Source organism: Salmo trutta, chromosome 35, assembly GCF_901001165.1.
Source record: "Salmo trutta chromosome 35, fSalTru1.1, whole genome shotgun sequence".
Taxonomy (NCBI): domain Eukaryota; kingdom Metazoa; phylum Chordata; class Actinopteri; order Salmoniformes; family Salmonidae; genus Salmo; species Salmo trutta.
This window is the reverse complement of record NC_042991.1, coordinates 29,395,510-29,420,536: the sequence shown is the minus strand read 5'-3', so window position 1 is coordinate 29,420,536 and position 25,027 is coordinate 29,395,510. Positions and strand designations below refer to the sequence as shown.

Sequence of the window (25,027 nt, the reverse complement as noted above, 5' to 3'; positions counted from 1 at the left end):
AATGCAACCCGACAACGATGTACTCATAAAGCTGTTAATGGTTGCACCGAGTTTGCAGTGTGGCGGCTTTTTACATGGAATTGTGTTATCTAATAAATCGAAAAAGTTATTATTGACGTCCGAGCACAAGTAAAAAGTGATTATCGGTGTGTTCAGCGCAACTCGATATTTCCGACTAAATGGATACGGGAAAGTGCTGAACATGACTCCATTGGCGCCGTGGTTCTTCCGATATACGAACGTTACTGAGTAGTTCGTGGTTGCCAGACTTCATTCGTCCAGACTGTTTTTCATTTTGACAAAGCCAACTGCTGCTAGAAGACACGGAATACAATATTTATTTTTCTTGTGGAAAATAGTATGAATTTCATCATGACAGTTCGCTTTAAATTGTAAACGTTCATATTATCTAGGTAACGGTACGTTTTAACGAAGCAGCTAGCTAGGTAGCTAACGTTAGCCAAGCAGCCAGCTGTCTAGCATTAGCATTTTTTGTCTGTCATTTAAAAAGCTAGCACTGACAGCTAGTTTTATGCTAGTTAGCATAAGTGTTCTCTCTGAAGTAGCTAACGTTAGCTGGTTAGCTATAAAAATGACAATTATAGCAACAGGTTGCTATATTGCAGAAATTACAAGTTAAATATACCCAGCAATTTATTTAGGCAGTGTTTCTGTTGTCAGTCTATTAGCTAACGTTAACCTAGATACGTTTTCTCATAAATCTGTCATGAGTTGGCTGGCTTGTTGATACGCGTAGCGTTAGCTAACGCTAGCTAGTTTTCAAAACAGCTCGCTGGACTCAACAAGCGGGACGAAAATGCGGGCTTTACGTGGAAACTGATCAACTAGCAAGCTTCAGTGGATCAAACAAGCAGAAGGTGTTTTTAAAAGTTTGCTGTTTACGCCATTATTTCAAGTTGCAGAAGATTTTGATGCTCCTGGGCTGGGAGACATAGCCCACTTGTGGAAACCCTAAATCTGTCGTTGGTGCACATGTCCAAAAATATTTTTACGATACAGTTGATGCTTCAAAATGTCGGCTATCTCTGCGTCTGAGAAAGTGGACGGGTTCACGCGAAAATCAATGAGGAAGGCCCAGAAACAGAAGAAATCTCAAGGGTCGTCCCAGTTCCGAACTCAAACTTTTACCGAGCTTTCACCCTTGCCGCAGCTCAAAGGTAAGAAAATAAAAAATGCTGCCTGAAATAGTCTCAAGTGAAAGGGTGAGTGTGTTGACACTTCCCGTTTACTCTTGCAAACGTGATCAATACCTGACGTAGTCGGACATTGACTATATTCTATTCTACCAATCTGTACAGTCAGACGACCTGTACAGAGATAAAAATGTGTTGGTCAATGAAACGCGGAATCTTTGGGTAGCTAATGACAGTTGCATTTTCAGCCTCTGTTCTTTGGCACCCAGCTGTGATGTATGCTCACAAGGAGTACTGAAGTGCAATCCTGGCAAAGTAGGCTACATCGAGAGAATGAGAATTGATCTAATTGCTGATACTTTTGTGTATATTGTGCACTGCCTACGTTTTAGCTGGTGTGAAATCTCCATCACTGCCTGTCATTTTCTCCACTCAGAAATAGCACCGTTGTCATGCATGGTAATTGCTCTTTTGACAGCTATATATTTTGTACAGTACTACTAGTCACGACGCACCTGGATAGTTGTTGGTTATTTTCCTGTACAAGACATATGGGCCAAGGCCAGACACATGCATTAATTTATGTATTGAATCCATGAAAACTACAGAGCTGTCTGTAAACATAGGCCTACTACATTAACTTTATATTGTTTGTTTTGGTAAGGAGAAGCCTGCATATCAATCAAATGTTTCGTTCTGAGAATTTCATCCTAGCTGGAGAGTGATGTTTTGTACACCTTGGCAGCCAGGAGAACTGTAATGTAGCCTGTCTGATCTATACTGAACAAAAATATAAACGCAACATGTAAAACCAACATGTAAAGTGCTGGTCCCATGTTTCATGAGCTGAAATAAAATATCCCCGTAATGTTCCATATGTACAAAAAGCGTATTTCTCTAAAATGTTGTGCACAAATTTGTTTACATCACTGTTAGTGAGCCTCTCCTTTGCCAAGATAATCCATCCACCTGACAGGTGTGGCATCTCAAGAAGATGATTAAACGGCATGATCACCTTGTGCTGGGGACAATAAAAGGCCGCTCTATTGTTGTCACACAACAATCCACAGATGTCTCAAGTTTTGAGGGAGTGTGCAATTGGCATGCTGACTGCAGGAATGTCCACCAGAGCTGTTGCCAGAGAATGTAATGTTCAATTCTTTACCATAAGCTGGCTTCAGTGCTGTTTTAGAGAATTTGGCAGTACATCCAACCGGCCTCACAACCACAAACCAAGTGTAACCAAGCCAGCCCACGACCTCCACATCTGGCTTCTTCACCTGCGGGATTGTCTGAGACTAGCCACCCGGACAGCTGATGAAACTGTAGGTTTGCACAACTGTCAGAAACCGTCTCAGGGAAGCTCATCTGCATACTCGTCGTCCTCACCAGGGTCTTGACGTAACTGATTTCAGTGGGCAAATGCTCACCTTCGTTGGCCACTGGCATGCTGGACAAATGTGCTCTTCACGGATTATCCCAGTTTCAACTGTACTGGGCTGATGGCAGACAACGTCTATGGCGTTGTCGGCGAACGGTTTGCTCATGTCAACTTTGTGAACAGAGTGCCCCATGGTGGGGTTATGGTATGGGTCAGCATAAGCTACGGGCATTTTATCGATGGCAATTTTAATGCACAGATTCCGTGACGAGATCCTGAGGCCCATTGTCAGTCATTCATCTGCCGCCATCACCTCATGTTTCAGCATGATAATGCATGCCCCCATGTCGCAAGGATCTGTACACCACTTCTGGAAGCTGAAAATGGCCCAGTTCTTCCATGGCCTGCATACTCACCAGACATGTCACGCGTTGAGCATGTTTGGGTTGCTCTGGATTGACGTGTACAACAGGGTGTTCCAGTTCCCGCAAATATCCAGCAACTTCGCACAGCTATTGAAGCGGACTGAGACAACATTCCACAGGCAACTCTGTGAAGGAGCTGTTAATACTGACCGGTTTTCTGAACCACGCCCCTAGCTTTTTTTAAGGTGTCTGTGACCAACCGATGCATATCTGTATTCCCAGTCCTGTTAAATCCAAGATTAAGGCCTAATGAATTTATTTCAATTGACTGATTTTCCTTATGAACAAAAATCTTGGAAATTGTTTCATGTTGTGTTTATTTATGTTCAGTGTAGCTTCTGTCTTGGGCCTTGAAGGTAGTGGCAGATTGCTAAATTACAGGTAGCCTTTGTTTTTACTCAGAGGTTCTTCAATATGGAGACTTGACATTGAGAAGAATGTTCACCTTACCTCACATAGTGCAACATTGCAAGTTAGTTTCACTGGAGGGAATGGGAATTGTATGCTGCCAGTGCATTGTTACTGTTAAATCTGTCTGTTGCTATGCCCTGCCATATTCCCTGCATTTTTGTTTTATAGGACATTTCAAGATGGATACTATAACAGTTGCCTCAAAATGGACATTTCCAAGGTCAAATTCCTCAATCCAAGCTGTTGTCAGACACAATGAAACCTATAGATAGGGATTACATTTCTTCATGCTCAGCAGTATTATTAGGATTGAGAGAGCAGTTCAGAATCCAAAACAGCTCGGCACTTAAGTGCATACCTCCTTTTTATTCTTCATTCAGCAATTGTTCCAAATTCAGTCCTGGCCACACATACTGTATCTCAATGACACGTGAATTGAGCTTCACTTGGTCAATCCACACTTTGCATGATCAACCACTTGGTTATTATCTGATGAACTCCTAGTGTGTGTGAGAGAGCGAGACAGTCCGCTATATCTGGGGCCCTGGATGGGGCAGTGAAGATGGGACTGAAAGCCTCACACTGTAGCCTAAATGAGGTGATTGTGGTGCGTTTAAAAAGCAGGGTAGCCACCAAGTATCAGGATCCAGCCTGGGTAGTAATTGTTCATTCAACCATCATGAATAATTCCTGATGGGAGAATTGACTAGATAATCCAAACCAGTTCGTTAACCTCTCTAGGGTAGGTGGGACGAAATCGTCCCGCACTATTCAACAGCCAGTGACACATCAGAGCGCCAAATTTAAAACCACAAAATGTCATAATTCAAAGTTCTCAAACATAGGACTATTTTACACCATTTTAAAGACAAGACTCTCGTTAATCTAACCACACTGTCCGATTTCAAAAAGGCTTTACAGCGAAAGCAAAACATTAGATTGTTAGGAGAGTACATAGCCAGAAATAACCACACAGCCATTTTTCAAGCAAGCATATATGTCACAAAAACCAAAAACACAGCTAAATGCAGCACTAACCTTTGATCTTCATCAGATGACACTCCTAGGACATTATGTTATACAATACATTCATGTTTTGTTCAATCAAGTTCATATTTATATCAAAAACCAGCTTTTTACATTAGCATGTGATGTTCAGAACTAGCAACTAGCATACACACCGCAAACTTCCGGTGAATTTACTTAATTACTCAGCATAAAACGTTCACAAAATACATAACAATTATTTTAAGAATTATAGATACAGAACTCCTTTATGCAATCGCGGTGTCAGATTTTAAAATAGCTTTTTGGTGAAAACACATTTTGCAATATTCTGAGTACATAGCCTGGCCATCATGGCTAGCTAATTTGACACCCACCAAGTTTGGCCCTCACCAAACTCAGATTTACTATAAGAAAAATTGGATTACCTTTGCTGTTCTTCGTCAGAATGCACTCCCAGGACTTCTACTTCAACAACAAATGTTGTTTTTGGTTCGAAATAATCCATAGTTATATTCAAATAGCTCCATTTTGTTTGTGCGTTCAGGTCACAATTCGAAGGGTGACGCGCAAGCGCATTTCATGACAAAAAAATTCAAAATATTCCATTACCGTGCTTCGAAGCATGTCAAACGCTGTTTAAAATAATTTTTTATGAGATTTTTCTCATAAAATAGCGATAATATTCCAACCGGGCGACGTTGTATTCATTCAAAGACTGAAAGAAAAAAATGGAGAATTCACATGAACGCGCATCTCCAGTGTCACTGTCCCCAGGCAGGCCAGTAACAAACTCCGCTGCTGTACTTAGCCCAGAGACTGCAGACATCTCATTACACTTTCTGGCGCCTTCTGAGAGCCAATGGAATCCTTAGAAAATGTCACGTTACAGCACAGATGCTGTATTTTTGATAGAGAGGCCAAAGAAGGACAATAAATTGTCAGACAGGGCACTTCCTGTATGGAATCTTCTCAGGTTTTGGCATGCCATGAGTTCTGTTATACTCACAGACACCATTCAAACAGTTTTAGAAACTTTTAGTGTTTTCTATCCAAATCTACTAATTATATGCATATTCTCGTTTCTGGGCAAGAGTAGTAACCAGTTTAAATCGGGTACGTTTTTTATCTGGCTGTGCAAATACTGCCCCCCAGGTTAAAGGAAGTTGATCCCTCCACTCCCCAAATGTAGCTACAAGGCATCTGTGTTACAATGACAATTTGATCTTTAATGTTTATGCAGAGTAATTTATTGGATCCTAATAGAGAATTCTGTGTCTCTGAAGCCTGTCTGGGAGAGAAATGTCAATGTATTCAGGAATATGAAAGAATGTGTCTCCTTTCACCTTTAAAAGTCCATATTGGAAACTCAAGATTCACACTATCCTCATGTCAACTGCATGGTATGAGGGAAGACTGCTGAAACTTAATTTGCCAAAGCAAAACCTCTCACTGACTTCAGCAGTCAAGTTCAGACAAGTTAGCCTGCCAACATGTTGAAATGACGAGGGGGGAAAAGTGCAGACACTGAACCTTGGGCCTACATGGCATGGACTAGGCTAATGCTGCTTATGGATTGAGGGAATGTTTGACTTGTTTATTTGTGACTTTTCACCTTTTGTTTGGTTAGAAACGTAATGTGCCATTATACACTACTCTGAATAAAGTCATTGATGGATATTACAGAGTAACGTGTCACAAACGGCCCCACACCAGCAGGCCCAGAAGGACCGGTGCCGAGGGAGAGAGCCAAGGGGGCTTCGGGCTTCCCTCAGTGGGGTGGTTTCCCACCTGCTCCCCCCCTTCCATGACCTGCAGCAGCAGGCTTCCTCTCCTGATCTTTAAACTCAGAGAGAAAGGGGGTGGGTATGGAGCACATGATAACAGATTATCTTTCATTGTTTGAATGTAAATTGACCACGAATGCCGATATAGAAATAAAGTTGATCAGTAAAGTTCTCAATTAGTCTATTTTATTACTGTTTAGTAGCTAGTACTAACATGGTTAACTAGCCTAGTATGTGGTTTCATGGCCCTTTCGATTCTGCGAGATAGTTGTAGTCGACCATAACCTCCTAGGCTACTCTTGTCTGAATGGGTGGCATTTTATTAATGATGTTGCAGTCTGGTTCAGCTCTGGGTAATAATGCTGGAGTGACTCGCACCCCTTGAATGGAGGATTAGGGGGGGGGGGGGGGGGGGGTTGGTATGTATGTGGGTGGAGTGTGTTGTCGGGGGCAGTATTCCAGGCCAGTGACGGGTGTTACTGCTTGTGTGCATTGAGGACCTTTTGAGACTCAGGAAACTCCCGACATGAACTCTGAGGGCGTACAGGATGAACAAAGTGGGAGATAATCAGATGTGCACCATGTTGCATAAGGACAAAGAAGTGGAGTTTGGGCATTGGGGCAGTGCAAGTACAAAGAAATGTGTGACGTGTTTTCAGCATTTCTGACAGAATGACCTGCAGAATGAATGTCTGTGCAAGAATGCATGTCTATTTGAGTGACTTGACAGTAATTAGGCACAGTGGTTGGGGGTGATGAGGGGAGCTAACTGGACTTCTTGGTGAGGTTATGATCGCCATGACAGGGATGCTCGTGTGTCGTCAGACAAGATTCTGATTCACCCCACCAGCTCTCTCGCTCTCCCTCTCCTTCCCTATTTCTCTGGAGCAGAGACCTCATCCTACCGCTCTTGTTTTGGCTAACCTAATCTCTCTCTTCCTCTGATCCCCATCTGTATGCCAGTGAGAACACTTTAGAGGTAGCCTAATGTTGTCTTGACTGAAATGGGTTGCGCAGTGGACGAGTTGCTCACCTCTTGTGTTGGTTTGGCTCTGATGTGTTGATTTGAGTGCTGGTTGTTATAGCAAATTAATTTGGGACAACTTATTTGTGCTTAGTGCCGTGTGTGGTTTGACTCTGCTCAGGTGTGGGCCCCACACAGAGGTTTACGCCTCGCTCATTTGATTCATGACTGGTTCCGTCAGTGGTTCCCAGGAATGCTTTCTGCCTACTCCCCAGAGGACTCACTCTGGCTCCCCCTGTTGTTCCCAATCAGCTACAGTTCGATTTGCTATGTCACTCACGTTTAAGTATTCCCTTGGTATAAAGATGGATAGGTGAAGGCCTGAACTGTTTTGATTTCTGTTAAATCCATATCCTTGACAGGGAGCGATGTGGTTGAGTACCTCCGGTTTGATATAATTGGCTTAGCTGTGTCTGCACAACACTGATAGGGGAACGACAGCTTTGGTTTCATATTTAATGCCTCCATCCTCACATCACCTCTTTGTGTAAAAGTCATTTTACACAAATAATTAACAATTTTATTAATGTTGTGAAAGTGTTTTCCTCTGGTATAGTCCTCAATAAGCCCACACAGCTTGGCATTGCTCATATTTCTTGATGCATTCTAATAGGCTACCCGTCATAACTTAATGGCATTATTACACTTTAACCCACAATCTATGCATCATGACAATAGCCTAAATGTGAGTTTTCTCAGCTTGAAGTTCCTTGGTGTCCACATCATCAACAAACAAACATTGTCCAAGCACACCATGACAGTCGCGAAGCGGGCACGACAAAACCTATTCCCCCTCAGGAGACAGAAAAGATTTGGCATGGGTCCTCAGATCCTCAAAAGGTTCTACAGCTGCACCATCGAGAGCATCCTGACTGGTTGCATCACTGCTTGGTATGGCAACTGCTCGGCCTCCGACCGCAAGGCACTACAGAGGGTAGTGCGAACGGCCCAGTACATCACTGGGGCCAAGCTTCCTGCCATACAGGACCTCTATACCAGGCGGTGTCAGAGGAAGGCCCTAAAAATTGTCAAGGACTCCAGCCGCCCTAGTCATAGATTGTTCTCTGCTACCGCACGGCAAGCGGTACCGGAGCACCAAATCTAGGTCAAAGATCTACCCCCAAGCCATAAGACTCCTGAACATCTAATAAAATGGCTACCCAGACTATTCGCATTGCCCCCCCCCCCTCCCGTCTCCTCTCCACACCACTGCCACTCTCTGTTGTCATCTATGCATAGTCACTTTAATTAACTCAGCCTACATGTACATACTACCTCAACTAACCGGTGCCCCTGCACATTGACTCTGTACCGGCACCCTTGTATATATTGTTATTTTTTTACTGCTGCTCTTGAAGTACTTGTTACTTTTATTTCCTTATTCTTATCTGTATTTTTGTAAACTGCACTGTCGGTTAGGGGCTCGTAAGTAAGCATTTCACTGTAATACCTGTATTCGACGCATGTGACTAATAAAATGTTATTTGATTCATGCTATTTTTGCACTCCTTCCCAATCTAAAGTAATTGGTCAGTTTGGGTAAGTACCTGTGTGCAGGAGTGAGAGGGGCTGTGGAACCTGTTGTACAGAAGTTAAATGGCTTTACTACACAGTGTTTGGCCAGCTATAATGCATGAATCACAGTATAGCAGGCTGGGGAAGTACTGCAGTTGTAGATATGCTGATCTTTCATCCTGCAGTAGAGATTCTGGAGTGTTTATAGCCCCATGTTGTGTGATAAGACACTGAAATGATGACTCACTGGGAGACCTGCATTGTTGCCATGGCAGCCAGAAGCCCTGCAAGGTATTTCTCAAAGCATGCTAGACCCATTTTATTTATTTTTTTTGATTTTCCTGAAGATAGCCGGCTTCATTTAAAGTCAGACTTTAGCGGTGTTCTAAAGCTGGATTCTGATCAAACTCTTGCCATTCTGGAGTATTCAAACACTAAGTTAGGTCGATAGCTAAGTCTGTGTCCTGCTTTGTTAAATGCACAAAGTTGCCATTGACAACTCCTGACTAATAGATTGATAGGCTTTGTCATATGACTCACTTGTTTCCACTGTGTGTGCTAAAACAGGGTTTCCCAAACTCTGTCCTGGGTCCTCTCCTGGGTGCATGTTTTTTTTCCCCCCTAGCACTACAGTTTATTCAGATAATGAAAGCTTGATGATGAGTTGGTTATTTGAATCAACAAACCAAAACTTTGTTTAGATATCAAGAGGTTTCGGCGAGCTGTTTTGATTTAGCTCAATGGATGAGTTGGTCTCTTTTATTCATATGCGAACTGACTCATTTGCAATGGATGCTTGTCAAGTGGGAGATATGAGTGTAGTCTAGTTGTTTGCCATTTGTTCATGTTTTTCAAAAGAAGACAAACGAGAGGAGGACATGCTCTCTGTCAACCACAACCAGACACTTTGGAGATCACTTACATCAAGTTTAGCCTGTTGTTAGCCCATCACAGCCTGAGTGCTATGGCTGGCACCTATGTGTGCAGATTAGGAAGTGCACTCTGTAAGAGTGCACTTCCTTCTCTATGGGTGGGAAAGCAAAAAGCAGCCTTGCGTCTTGGCTGCAACAGTGTGTAACCACAGGGTTACGAGATCAAATCCCCTGGTTGATGATTATGTAATACCAGAGCATTACACATAGAAAGCTTATACTAGTACTAAATGTAACATGATGTGAAAACAACAAAATGTTACATTATGTTATTACAGCAGATAGGCCAGACTGAACAATGTGAAACATAATGTCTTGTTTTTTTCTTAGGTGATTAGTTGAGTGTGGGACAAGATTTAGTGTGTAGTGTTATAGCTCTTCATGAGGTCAGACATCTAAGCACAGCCCCGGCCCCCTTGGTTAGTCTGGCTGACAGACGTCTTTCTCGAAACCCAGTACAGAGCTCTACAGTGCGACCATTTTACTGGCATATGCGCCTAAAAATAGATGTGGACGAACTGTAAAAGTCAAGTATGAGGACGTGCTAGTTGATTTATAGCAAAGAAAATGCTGCCGTAGCTATTTTCAAAGTATTTCTGATGTTTTGTCTCATAGCTGTTAGCTAATCGCATAAAGAACTATGAACTCATCATAAATTGAATCTTTCAGCACGGGCACTGTTGCGCATGGTGTCCTTCTCTCACCGCAACGGGGCTGAGCGCACTGTGTGAAGTGCTGAAAGATACGTTTTGAGCATAGATGTCGGTCGAATTTACCCCATACTCTACTAAAGGGTGACTTTATCCTTGTGTTTCTTGTCCATTTACATCGTTTTGTTCACAATCTTGGTTGTTTTTCAATGTTAGTTTTGAGCTTGCTCAACTGCTAGCGAAGACATATCAGAGAATCGAATTTCTCTGACAGACAGGAGTGCCTTGTTACCACGGTAACGGCCCACCCCTTAAAAGGGCAGCTGATCATTGTTCTCATGTTCAAGAACTTTGTCATTTCTTATCATAAAAACACTCTAACTCAAATACTTTCGTTGTGTGCCTACATTTATTTTAGGAGCACATGCTCCTTGTAACGCTTTGATCACACTGATAGCCTCATTGTGCAAAATAGTACGCAGCATCATCTGGATATGAATACAACAAAAGTTCAACATGTACCTTCTGCTACCATTTCTGTCAAGCCATCTACACATATAGTTTGATAAATCCAACGTATGCACCACACCGAATGCACTGCAAATGCCTTTGCAATGCAATGCTGCAAGACAAACGCAGCGTTTCATTGGAAATGAATATAATTCTGGTGTATCAAAATGCAATGACGCTGTCGGTGTGAGAAAGAAATGTCAGCGTGTACCATAGACGGAACTGTTGTAACGTGAGTTAAAGACACCTGCGCTATAGATTCCTGGGCGACAGGAGGGGATTAACACTTTCGGTACAGTTGTTGAGGCCAAAATAAACCTCATGAGAATGATTGCAATGCCTACCGTGTGTGTGTGTGTGTGTGTGTGTGTGTGTGTGTGTGTATATACATTTTTTTTCAACTTAATTTGAACTTCACAGGACCGCGTAAAAGCCCTGGTTTTGTGCGTTGGCGACCATCTACTCTTTGCTGAGTGCCCAGTCCCTTATGGATGCCAGGGTTTTTATTTATGGTGTGTTGAGGGTTTGTTATAAGAAATCAGACTGCGGGGAACTTGCTGAGAGTGCATTGGTTGTATGTGGGCCCTTTTGTGTGCACTGACTCACTCTCCAGTGCATTCTAGTGCAGAATAAGTCATGCTTAGCAATTACATTGAGTGTCTGAAGGGAGCAGTCTTCATTAAAACGTAGACAGATTTCCAGAGTAGATACAATATTGCCTGATCACACCTGCAGCTGAGCCTTTTTTACACCACAATCTCATTAGGCCTATTACGTGATCAGTTACACTGTCATTTAATCATATTCAAATGTTCTAGTATAGTGTTATTTCCTTGTTATAAACCTATCGATCCCTCGGGATTTTTTGCAAATTGTTCTTGCTGTGTTTAACACATGTTCATTGTCAACGAGTAGTCGGCACCAGGCCCACTAGGCCTCCTGTTTTTGTTGCAACACATTCTTTAATCGTCTCTTTGACTGCTCTTTTCTGTTTTTGTCACATGCTCAGCCGGCATCATTCGGAGTGAACCCTGAATAGGCCTTTGCGAATGGTGTGAGAAGCAGACCTGACTGACCAGTCTCCCCCAACCGGTTTAGCAACTGCAGTGGGTAGTGCGGTATCAATCGACATGCATTAATGCCCACAGACTAGGCTACAATAGGCTGTTGGCTGTCTGTTACTCCCTCATTTTATGACTCGCTTCACATGTTCATGCACTTTCTGTTTGCAGTGGACCCCTACGTCGTTGCCATTTTGCACTGGGCCAGTTAGATCTAGGCCACTTTTTCAAAGCTTGACAGTGACATGAGGACCACATGTCGGTTTCGTTTGATCTAATCCCCCTGTGCTGCCATACCATATTTCATTTATTCATTGCATAAGGTCGTCTGACCCCTCCACTCAGAGGTTGCTGTCTATTTTTACAGTGTGAGAAGGTGGGCATATTCCGTAAAAGTGAATCGGCTGAATAACTAAATAAAGTTCAGGACTTGACCTATCAATATATAAGCTAATAGGGAGGAGTAACGAGGTCCTGTGAAAGCTGCACCATGACTATCTAGAATGGAAACTGGCAACAAGTCCCGTTGGCACTAATCTACAATTTATAGCATAATTTCCAGTACACGTTTCTGATAACCTGGCAGTTGACAGCAAATCGGTAGAGCTAGTGCCGCTGCACTATTGTCTGCAAGCAGGCCTAAAGTGTAAACCCTGTTCTCTTTTGCGTCTCTTTCAGATCGATGTGGCGTAGCAGTGTAACCTACATTCTGTAATGTAGAATGTGTACCTTGTGTGATTGGGAATATGATCATTAAGCACAGGCCTTATCAGGAGCCAGCGCTAGTGAAGCAGTGTCTTGTGTCCAGCGGTGGGGAAAGTACTCAATTGTCATACTTGAGTAAAAGTAAAGATACCTTTTTAAAAGTGAGTCACCCAGTAAAATACTACTTTAGTAAAAGTCTAAAAGTATTTGGTTTTAAATATACTTAAGTATCAAAAGTAAAAGTATAAACCATTTCAAATTCCTTATATTAAGCAAACCAGACGGCACAATATATATTTTTTTTTACGGATAGCCGGGGCACACTCCAACATTCAGACATAATTTACAAACAAATAATTTGTGTTTAGTGAGTCCGCCAGATCAGAGGCAGTAGAGATGAACAGGGATGTTCTTTGGTGAGTGTGTGAATTGGACCATTTTCCTGTCAATGTAATGAGTACTTTTGGGTGTCAGGGGAAATATATGGTGTAAAAAGTAAATCATTTTCTTTGGGAATGTAGTGAAGTAAAAGTTGGCAACATTTTTAAAGTAGAGTACAGATACCAAATTTTTTTTAAGTTAAAATACTTTAAAGTACTACATAAGTACTTTACACCACTGATTGGCCTAGCTTTTAACAAAAACCTGAGACAAACGTAAAAGGAGTTTCTTGAGCTGTGGAAGCCGTTGCCGCTGAAAATTAGTCAAATGTTTGGCCTTTTTTAAGGTAAAAAATGGTGTGCTCCAGTGTGATACCGAGGTCTGTGTTTTTGACATCTGGAAACTGCCCCTTGGTGCTAGGTTCACAACGTGGCATTTTAATTTACCTGAGTGAAGTCTCGCTCAAGCAAACTACAAGAGACATCCTCTCGCATTGGCACCTTTGTCATAACACTGTCCCCCGAGGCCTTCTTTTTCAATTCCAATTTCACATCAAGCCAGTTTGCCTTGTAGCATCATGGACATCCATCAGCCACTGGTTGTTTTTCCATGTTCAAAAAATTAAAAAAAACGAAGTCATGTGATCGTTTGTTTTGCTTGCTGAAATTGTCCTGACACCTTCGCTGTCAGTCTCAATTGAATCTTGGGTTCACCCATAACTGGATATTCAGGATTCTCCCATGGCTGCAGGTGTTTTTGTTGTTGTTTTGTTTTTGCCTGTCAACCAACAAGATTGGAATAGCATCTCATGTGATGAGTAGTATGTGAACTTTGAGTAGCCTCTCCAACTTGACCTGAAGTCATGCAATGATGATAATAATAATTGCCATATTTATATTCTGTGACTGTCAGCCTCTCTCAATGTGTGTTTTTGTCTCATAACTGTTTCTCTCTCTCTCTCTGATCATAACCATGGGACTGTGTCACAGCATTGGCATAATCACATAATCATAATTGGGTGGATGTTATGGAGTAGGTTAGATAGGTAAGGTCTTAGGAGTGCGATTAGACACTACCACTACCAAGTCCACACTCAATCCCCAGGGGGAAGCATCAACCGGGTTAGGTAATATGCTCAGCCAGGAAGCCTTAATTACTCAGGTGTGGGCAATCGGGATGATCAACAATCCTGGAGAGAGAGAGAGGAGGCCAGATGCCTCTCAGCCCAAGTTTCTTTGTGTTAGTTAACCTCTCTAGTTGGGCATGCCTTTTGTAGTTGTTTATTTTGTCGCCATGAACAATCTGACGGGACCGGCTGACCAATAGGTCAAGACGGAGCTGGTCCTGAGCTCTGTAAGTTTGCGGTCTCCTGGGTACATGTACATACAACACGGTCCTCATACGCTGATTTCTTACATAGATGCACATCTTAAAATGTGTTGCAGACCAGTTAGCTAAGCATAAGACCCCTAGACTTTGAGCATATCAATATGAGTAGTTTAGTTATTTGGTTTCTTAACTGTTTTTCTGCTATCAAATGATGTTCAGTAGATGCAGTGCAAAAGGCAAGCTGCTCTCATTTGTGTACTCATGAGTAGAGGTCGACCGATTTTTAATTAGGGCCGATTTTCAAATCGGTGATCTGCATTTTTGGACGCCGACTATGTCCGATTACATTGCACTCCACGAGGAGACTGTGGGGCAGGCTGACCACCTGTTACCCGAGTGCAGCAAGGACCCAAGGTAAGTTGCTAGCTAGCATTAAACTTATCTTGTAAAAAAAACAATCTTAACAATTACTAGTTAACTACACATGGTTGATGATATTACTACTTTAACTAGCTTGTCCTGCGTTGCAAATAATCAATGCGGTGCCTGTTAATTTATCATTGAATCACAGCCTACTTCGCCAAACGGGTGGTGATTTAACAAGCGCATTCTCGCGTTCACCAATGTGTACCTAACCATAAACATCAATGCCTTTCTTAAAATCAATACACAAGTATATTTTTTTAAACCTGCATATTTAGTTAAGAAATTCATGTTAGCAGGCAATATTAACTAGGGAAATTGTCACTTATCTTGCGTTCTGTGCAAGCAGACTCAGAGTATATGCAGCAGTTTGGGCCACCTGGCTCGGTGCAAACTGTGTGAAGACCATTTCTTCCTAACAAAGACCGTAATTAATTTGCCAGAATTTTACATAATTATGACAACATTGAAGGTTGTGCAATGCAACAGCAATATTTAGAGTTACGGATGCCACCCGTTAGATAAACTACGGAATGGTTCTGTATTTCACTGAAATAATAAACGTTTTGTTTTCTAAATGATCGTTTCCCGATTTGACCATATTAATGACCTAAGGCTCGTATTTCAGTGTGTTTTTTTATTGTATTATAATTAAGTCTATGATTTGATGGAGCAGTCTGAGCGGTGGTAGGCAGCAGCAGACTCGTAAGCATTCATTCAAACAGCACTTTCCTGCGTTTGCCAGCAGCTCTTCGCAATGCTTGCTTCACAGCGCTGTTTATGACTATCAACTCCCGAGATTAGGCTGCCTATAAGAACATCCAATAGTCAAAGGTATATGAAATACAAATGTTCCTCAAGAAGCACATTTTTGTTGTTGCTTGACCACGAGACACATGCATTCAGTCTACATGGTCAATGCAGCACATGCAACGATGCTAATCGCTAGTTAGCAAACGTAGCTCGCTAATACAGCCTGATAACAGTGTTGGTGTAGGCCTAACAGTATCTTCTAAATCAAGGAGGAATATGGTAATAATACCACCAAATATTAAAAATACTATCAAGAGTTGTCACCTCCCAGCTCTTACTGAAACCTACCATGAGCAGCCCCCTCTTTCCATTTATTTTAACCAGCGTCTTCGCCCACTGAGCACTAACAGACACCGCATGTCCATCGACTTTGAAATTTGGTCAGTCCACCCTGGTCTTGATGTTAATGTCCACAGACGGACTGGACTGAACCAAATTTGAACCTATCATGGACATACAGTCGGAAGTTTACATACACCTTAGCCAAATACATTTAAACTCAGTTTTTCACAATTCCTGATGTTTAATCCTGGTTAAAATTCCGTCTTAGGTCAGTTAGGATCACCACTTTTATTTTAAGAATGTGAAATGTCAGAATAATAGTAGTGATTTATTTCAGCTTTTCTTTCATCACATTCCCAGTGGGTCAGAAGTTTACATACACTCAATTAGTATTTGGTAGCATTGCCTTTAAATTGTTTAATTTGGGTCAAATGTTTTGGGTAGCCTAACACAAGCTTCCCACAATAAGTTGGGTAAATTTTGGCCCATTCCTCCTAACAGAGCTGGTGTAACTGAGTGAGATTTCTAGGCCTCCTTGCTCGCACACACGTTTTGAGTTCTGCCCACAAATTTTCAATAGGATTGAGGTCAGGGCTTTGTGATGGCCACTCCAATACCTTGACTTTGTTGTCCTTAAGCCATTTTGCCACAACTTTGGAAGTATGCAGGGGACACATTTGCGACCAAGCTTTATCTTCCTGACTAATGTCTTGAAATGTAGCTTCACTATATCCACATAATTGTCCTGCCTCATGATGCCATCTATTTTGTGAAGTGCACCAGTCCCTCCTGCAGCAAAGCACCCCCACAACATGATGCTGCCACCCCCGTGCTTCACGGTTGGGATGGTGTTCTTCGGCTGGCAAGCTTCCCCCTTTTTCCTCCAAACATAACAATGGTCATTATGGCCAAACAGTTCTATTTTTGTTTCATCAGACCAGAGGACATTTCTCCCAAAAATATGATCTTTGTCCCCATGTGCAGTTGCAAACCGTAGTCTGGCTTTTTTATGGCGGTTTTGGAGCAGTGGCTTCTTCCTTGCTGAGCGGCTTTTCAGGTTATGTCGATATAGGACTCGTTTTACTGTGGATATAGATACTTTTGTACCTATTTCCTCCAGCATCTTCACAAGGTCCATTGCTGTTGTTCTGGGATTGATTTGCACATTTCGCAACAAAGTACGTTCATCACTAGGAGACAGAACGCGTCTCCTTCCTGAGTGGTACGACGGCTGCGTGGTCCCATGGTGTTTATACTTGTGTACTATTGTTTGTACAGATGAAATCCCAGGCGTTTGGAAATTGCTCCCAAGGATGAACCAGACTTGTGGAGGTCTACAATTGTTTTCTGATGTCTTGGCTAATTTCTTTTGATTTTCCCATGATGTCAAGCAGAGGCACTGAGTTTGAAGGTAGGCCTTGAAATACATACAGGTACACCTCCAATTGACTCAGGCTAATTGACATCATTTATCAGAAGCTTCTAAAGCCATGAATTTTCCAAGCTGTTTAAAGGCACAGACAACTTGTATGTAAATCTCTGACCCACTGGAATTGTGATACAGTGAATTATAAGTGAAATAATCTGTAAACAATTGTTGGAAAAATTACTTGTCAAGCACAAAGTAGATGTCATAACCGACTTGCCAAAACTATAGTTTGTTAACAAGAAATGTGTGAAGTGGTTGAAACACTTAGGTTGGAATCATTAAAACTAGTTTAAATAAACTTCCGACTTCAACTGTATGTTTCACAAGTTCAGGATATTGACCTCATCCCGTCAGTAGAGGATGCCTGGTTCTTTAAAAGTGCTTCCCTCGCCATCTTAAACAAGCATGCCCCATTCAAAAAATGTTGAACTAAGAACCGATATAGCCCTTGGTTCACTCCATACTTGACTGCTCTTGACCTGCACAAAAACATCCTGTGGCGTACTGCACTATCATCGAATCGTCCCCGCAATATCAAACTTTTCAGGGAAGTCAGGAACCAATATACACAGTCAGTTAGGAAAGCAAAGGCTAACTTTTTCAAACAGAAATTTGCATCCTGCAGCACTAATTACAAGAAGTTTTGAAACACTGTAAAGTCCATGGAGAATAAGAGCACCTCCTCCCAGCTGCCCACTGCGCTGAGGCTAGGAAACACTGTCACCACCGATAAATCCATAAGTCAAGAATTTCAATAAGCATTTCTCTACGGCTGGCCATGCTTTCCAACTGGCCCAAGCCCCCCCCCCCCCCCTATTACTAGTCTGTTCAACCTCTCTTTCGTATCGTCTGAGATTCCTAAAGATTGGAAAGCGGCCGCGGTCATCCCCCTCTTCTAAGGGGGAGACACTCTAGACCCAAACTGTTACAGACCTATATCCATCCCACCCTGCCTTTCTAAAGTCTTCGAAAGCCAAGTGTACAAACAGATCACCGACCATTTCGAATCCCACCGTACCTTCTCCGCCATGCAGTCTGGTTTCCGATCTGGTCATGGGTGCACCTCAGCCACGCTCAAGGTCCTAAACGATATCATAACCGCCATCGATAAAACAGTACTGTGCAGCCGTCTTCATCGACCTGGCCAAGGCTTTCGACTCTGTCAATCACCACATACTTATCGGCAGACTCAACAGCCTTGGTTTCTCTAATGACTGCCTCCCCTGGTTCACTAACTACTTCTCAGAGTTCAGTGTGTCAAATCGGATGGCCTGTTGTCCGGACCTCTGGCAGTCTCTATGGGGGTGCCACAGGGTTCAATTCTCGGGCCGGCCCTTATCGACTGTACGTTTGTTTATTCCATGTGTAACACTCTGTTTTTGTCGCAGTGCTTTGCTTTTTCTTGGCCAGGTCGCAGTTGTAAATTAGAACTTGTTCTCAACTGGCCTACCTGGTTAAGTAAAGGTGAAATTAAAAAAAATAAAAGTTTGTCTAGTATAGTGAGTACAGTACAAGCACTATTTCTGTCTGTAATAAAGCCCTTTTGTGGGGTGAAACTCATTCTGATTGGCTGGGCCAAACTCCACCCATTTTGACAAATATAATTAAGTCTTAGTTATTGTCAATTACAGTGGGACATTTTTGTCAAAATACCTTTTTCATTTTAGCCACAATTTAGTCATCACATTTTGTATAGCCTCATTAAGCTATAGGAAACAAATCACTGTCTTCCATATGCACAAACATACATACAGGGCATTCGGAAAGTATTCTGACCCCTCCCCTTTTTGCCAGATTTTGTTACGTTATAGCCTTATTCTAAAATGGATTCAATTGGGTTTTTTCCCTCATCGGTCTACACACAATACCCCATGATGACAAAGCGAAAAACAGGTTTTTTGAAATGTTTCGAAATTAAATATCACTTGCATAAGTATTCAGACCCTTTATTTAGTACTTTGTTGAAGCAACTTTGGCAGTGATTAGAGCCTCGAGTCTTCTTTGGTTTGATGCTACAAACTTGGCACACCTGTATTTGGTGAGTTTTGTCACTGGCCTACACACAATACCCCATAATGTCAGTGGAATTGTTTTTTGGACATTTTTGTTAAAAAACGAAAAGCACGAATGTCTTGACTCAATAAGTATTCAACCCTTTTTGTTATGGCAAGCCTAAATAAGTTGGAGTCAATTTGCTTAACAAGTCACATAAGTTAGACCCACTCTGTGTGCAATAATAGTGTTTAACATGACTTTTTTAATGACTACCTCATCTCTGTACCCCCCACATACATTTATCTGTAAGGTCCCTCATACGAGCAGTGAATTTCAAACACAAATTCAACCACATAGACCAGGGAGGTTTTCCAATGCTTCGCAAAGAATGACACCTATTAGTTGATAGGTAAAAAAAACTAAGCAGACATTGAATATCCCTTTCAGCATTGTGAACATATTAATTACACTTTGGATGGTGTATCAATAAAGTGACGCAGCGGTCTAAGGCACTGCATCTTAGGGCTAGAGGCGTCACTACAGACCCTGGTTCGAATCCAGGCTGTATCACAACCGGCTGTGATTGTGCACCGCCCTATGGGACTCCCAATTGGCCCAGCATCATCCGGATTAGGGTTTGGCTGGGGTATGCCGTCATTGTAAATAAGAATTTGTTCTTAACTGACTTGCCTAGTTAAATTTAAAAAAATACAGGGGTCCTTCCTAACTCAGTTGCTAGAGAGGAAGGAAACTGCTCAGGGATTTCAATGGCTGTGATAGGTGAAAACTGGAAAAGAATGAAGCCTGTACAGAATAAAATGATTCTAAAACATGCATCCTGTTTGAAACAAAGCACTAAAGTAATACTGCAAAAAAGTGTGGCAAAACAATTCATTTTTTGACCTACATTCAATGTGTTATGTTTGGGACAAATTCAATACAACACATTACTGAGTACCACTTTCCATATTTTCAAGCGTAGTGGTGGCTGTATCATGTTATGAGTATGCTTGTAATCGTTAAGGACTGGTTTTTCAGGATAAAAATAAATGGAATGGAGATCCTTACGGAAAACCTGGTTCAGTCTGCTTTTCACCAGACACTGGGATATACATTCATTCACATTTCAGCAGGGCAATAACCTAAAAGCACAAGGCCAAATCTACACTGGAATTCCTTACTAAGACAGTGAATGTTCCTGAGTTAGATTTTCAAGCTGATTTAAGTCAAAACTATGGCAAGACCTAAAAATGGTTGTCTAGTAATGATCAACAACCAATTTGACAGAGCTTGAAGAATTTTGAAAAGAATAATGGGTAAATGCTGCACAATCCAGGTGTGGAAACTTACTCAGAAAGGGGATTCTAACATTGATTCAGGGGGTTGAATACTTTTTAAATCAAGATATATTAGTGTTTTACTTTTCAGACATTTTTTACAAATGTTAGAATTTGTCTTCCACTTTGACATTAAAGGGTATTTTGTGTAGATCATTGACGGAAAAGGACAATTAAATCCATTCAAATCCCACTTTGTAACACAACAAAATGTGAAAAAAGTCAAGTGTGAATACTTTCTGAAGGCACTGTACATTTAGTACAGGAGGGGACTGAACGCACCTTTGTGGGGCTCACGTATCGAGGATCCGTGTGGAGGAGGTAATGTTGCCTAACATCACCAGATGGGGGGCTTGACGGACCAATTTTCTTCTGTGGCGTCACGCAATAGGAATAAAATGTATTTGCCTTTATAAAGTCATTCACAGTGCTTTAGACTGTAATATTCTATTAAGATGGTAGGCTATTCAAGAAATGCGTTGTTTCATCTGACATGTTCACTCACGAATGCATGATTCTAGATATTTTGATGTGCAACCTAATCCAGTGATTGTCATTAATTGTGGTTTGGCACAATACAGCTGAATTTTGTTCAATAGAGATGACTTTGCCTACGTCTTTATGTGCAGTAATGTTATAGGCAAGTTTATTTTGTGGATAACTCGCCATATGAGGAAGTGAACTCAAAACACATTAGCTAGATCGGTCATGCTAAATATGCATTAATCTATCGGTAAATGTAATGTCCTAAAATCCCTATGCACTTGCAATGGCCAATGCACAATTGGGCATTTCGCACGCTTCGTCTCTTAAAGCCATATCTACTAACTCGGTTGTAAAATAGTTGCTATTGAGCTCAATATTAGATGACAAATGCAAATTTATACCAACAGAAAGCTGCGAACAACCATAGTTGCATTCAAACCTATGCATTTCCCACAATTTGGATTTTGAAAGGCTATACAATCGGAAGCCTTTTTTACTCTCCCAAAACGCACATCAAGTGGCTCGCTCATCATAGCAGCAGGCCCTAGTGAGACAGGCCTAGGCAGACACTTTCATTACAGGAATCATAAGGATGATACATTTTACTGTTTGACCAAATCATGGTTTTAGTCGCCCAAAAAATAGGATGTTTTGAAACTTTTTAGTGAAGTGGCCATGTAGTGAATGTTCAGCTCGCACTGATGCAACCAATAGAAAATGTAACTCCCACAGAAATGTCAAAAGGTCGCAAAATACAACTAAATGGTCGCAGTCTGAAGCCCTGCCCCTTGACATACTGTAGCTATATTGTAATCAAAGTTCTGTCATAAGTAGTGGTCTGATAGGTTGCAGCAGGCTAACTAGCTAGCCTTTTCCAATCGGTTATTACCTGAGCGTATATACTGGAATGATGCTCTTTCAGATGTCTCTTGAGGTTGGTAGTTTTCTTTTTCTCCCCTGTCCACTTGTGGGTGCTAATGCTGTCTTCTCCCATGGAAATTTTGCATTTGGGCCTCCCGTGTGTCACAGCGGACTAAGACACTACAGATCCGGGTTTGATCCCGGGGTGTGTCGCAGCCGGCTGTGACCGGGAGACCCATGAGACGACACACTTGGCCCAGCGTCGTCCGGGTTAGGGGAGGGTTTGGCCGGCCGGGATGTCCTTGCCCCATCGCGCTCTAGTGACTCCTGTGGCAGGCCGGGCGCATGCACGCTGACATGGTCGCCAGTTGTACGTGTTTCCTCCGACACATTGTTGTGGCTGGCTTCTGGGTTAAGCGAGCAGTGTGTCAAGAAGCAGTGCGGCTTGGCAGGGTCGTGTTTCGGAGGATGCATGGCTCTTGACCTTTGCCTCTCTCGAGTCCATACACATACATGTTATTCAATCATTGCACCCACACTGCTTGCGAGCAACTGCGTAGCCAGGCGCTAAAATAGAACTTGGTTCTATTTGTGACGCTTGACCCGCTGCAAGTCCAGCCTCTCCCATCTCCTCATTTGCTTTTTAGGAGCATATACCCACGTTGGTGATTGAAAGATTAACTGAGGTCCACACTCCATTCCAGTTATTGGTGGTAATGCACCTTAAAGTTGGTTGCCAACCACCATATCAAATGAAGAAGCCTGAAGGAGGAGAGATTACTAGAAACGAACTTCGTTTACCCTTTTATCTGTGGATGAATTGTCTGAGTAGAGGACCTTGTGTGTGCATTTCAAGTAAAATAACAACCCAATGTTTATATCCCATGTCAAATTAGCTAGCAACAGCAAGCTAGCTAGCTATTGCCATAAATGTTTAATGCCTTTTGACCTGTCCCCAAATTAATATAGTTGATTCCAAGTTCGTTTTGATATTTCATCATGCGTGTCCTGATCGCGTCTGTGGGTGGACAAAATCAACATGCGCACGATGTCGCACGCACGGTCTGGTCCCTATGTAAGAATCGATCTGTAGTCTGAGCACTGATATTACAACACCACAATTTCCACAACATGTTTTACTCCAGTGTCAGCTCGTGGATCCTCTTATTTGCTGTTGTACCCCAGGTTTTGTTCTGCTGTGGAGAGCCCAACATTTCACTCCAAATGACTCAGAGCCACCCTCATGCACATAGAGACTGAGGATCTTTTAAGCAAAAGCAGATAGCGCTATAAAATAGGCCCATAAAGCTTTCAGCAGGTCCTTAAATAACCATCTACAGTTTTGTGACAGTCACTAGAAATAGACGCCTTACATTGCACCCTCAGCAAGGCCAGTGCAATATCTGGTTGCTAGGTGACAGCAATGCGGAGCAGGTTTGCTGTTGCTCCTGTGATATGCTGCTGTGCTCTAGTGTCAGTGTTTCTCAATAGGAGAGAACATAAAAAGGGCATCAGGCCTGCTGCATCTCCTGTAAGAAGTGTGAGCCTGGAAAAGTTTGTGCGTATAAGGCTGTGGCGGTCATGAAGATTTGTCAGCTGGTTATTGACTGTTAATTAACAAACATGTTTAGCATCTCTAGGCCTCCGCATACAAGCCGCTGATGCATGAATTTTGGAACATTTACATTTTAAAGAATTCTAATAAATCAATTTAATATACGCCATCACAATAAATGCATTATTATTATTTTAGGTAGGTCTAAAGAAACATGATATGGAGAATTTATTTCAGAAGAAATGAATACGAGTTGGCCTACTGTATGTTATCTGGCTATGCACCATACCATAGGCTGGAAGCTAGTTCATTTAGCAGACTAAAATATATGCTTTATCTCCTGTCATTACGTTATGATTTTGTAAGAATAATATAATTGAACTTAGGCTCAACATTGCCATTTTATTCAGCTATGTGATCATTTGAAACAACTCTAAATCTAGCATATAGGACCTATTTGGCAACATTTGTTGTGAATGAAACAAACCTTAATACATCTAGACGTTCCGCTAGCGGAACACCTGCTCCAATAGCCAATGATGGACGTGGCGCGAATTACAAATTCCTCAAAAATACAAAAACTTCAATTTTTCAAATGTATGACTATTTTACACCATTTTAAAGACAAGACTCCTTTATCTAACCACACTGTCCGATTTCAAAAAGGCTTTACAACGAAAGCAAAACATTATTAGATTGTCAGCAGAGTACCCAGCCAGAAATAATCAGACACCCATTTTTCAAGCAAGCATATAATGTCACATAAATCCAAATCACAGCTAAATGCAGCACTAACCTTTGATGCTCTTCATCAGATGACACCCCTAGGACATTATGTTATACAATACATGCATGTTTTGGTCAATCAAGTTCATATTTATATCAAAAACCAGCTTTTTACGTTAGCATGTGACGTTCAGAACTAGCATACCCCCCGCAAACTTCCGGTGAATTTACTAAATTACTCACGATAAACGTTGACAAAAAACATAATTATTTTAAGAATTATAGATACAGAACTCCTCTATGCACTCGCTATGTCCGATTTTAAAATAGCTTTTCGGTGAAAGCACATTTTGCAATATTCTCAGTAGATAGCCCAGCCATCACGGCTAGCTATTTAGACACCCACCAAGTTTAGCACTCACCAAAGTCAGATTTACTATAAGAAAAATGTTATTACCTTTGCTGTTCTTCGTCAGAATGCACTCCCAGGACTTCTACTTCAATAACAAATGTTGGTTTGGTCCCAAATAATCCATAGTTATATCCAAACAGCGGCGTTTTGTTAGTGCGTTCAAGACACTATCCGAAAGGGTAAATAAGGGTTACGCGCCCGACGCGTTTCGTGACAAAAAAATTCAAAATATTCCATTACCGTACTTTGAAGCATGTCAACCGCTGTTTAAAATCAATTTTTATGCAATTTTTCTCGTAAAAAAGCGATAATATTCCGACCGGGAAAGCGTGTTTACGTTCAAAGAGAGAGAAAGTAAAAGCATGGGATCCCCTCGTGCACGAGCCTCAGTCTGATGGCCCTCTGATCGACCACCATCCAAACGCGCTAAAGTTTTTC

At 41.9% G+C, this 25,027-nt stretch overlaps 1 protein-coding gene across 1 annotated transcript in view; it reads left to right on the top strand.

The window, feature by feature from the left end:
* Window positions 1-11: 11 nt before the first annotated feature.
* Window positions 12-25,027, top strand: part of ppp2r5a (protein phosphatase 2, regulatory subunit B', alpha isoform) — an 81,717-nt gene continuing 56,701 nt past the window's right edge. The window contains exon 1 of the mRNA XM_029734130.1: window positions 12-1,178. Within this exon, the coding sequence (XP_029589990.1) occupies window positions 1,034-1,178 (145 nt within the window). The 5' untranslated portion in view covers window positions 12-1,033. The remainder of the gene's footprint in view (window positions 1,179-25,027) is intronic.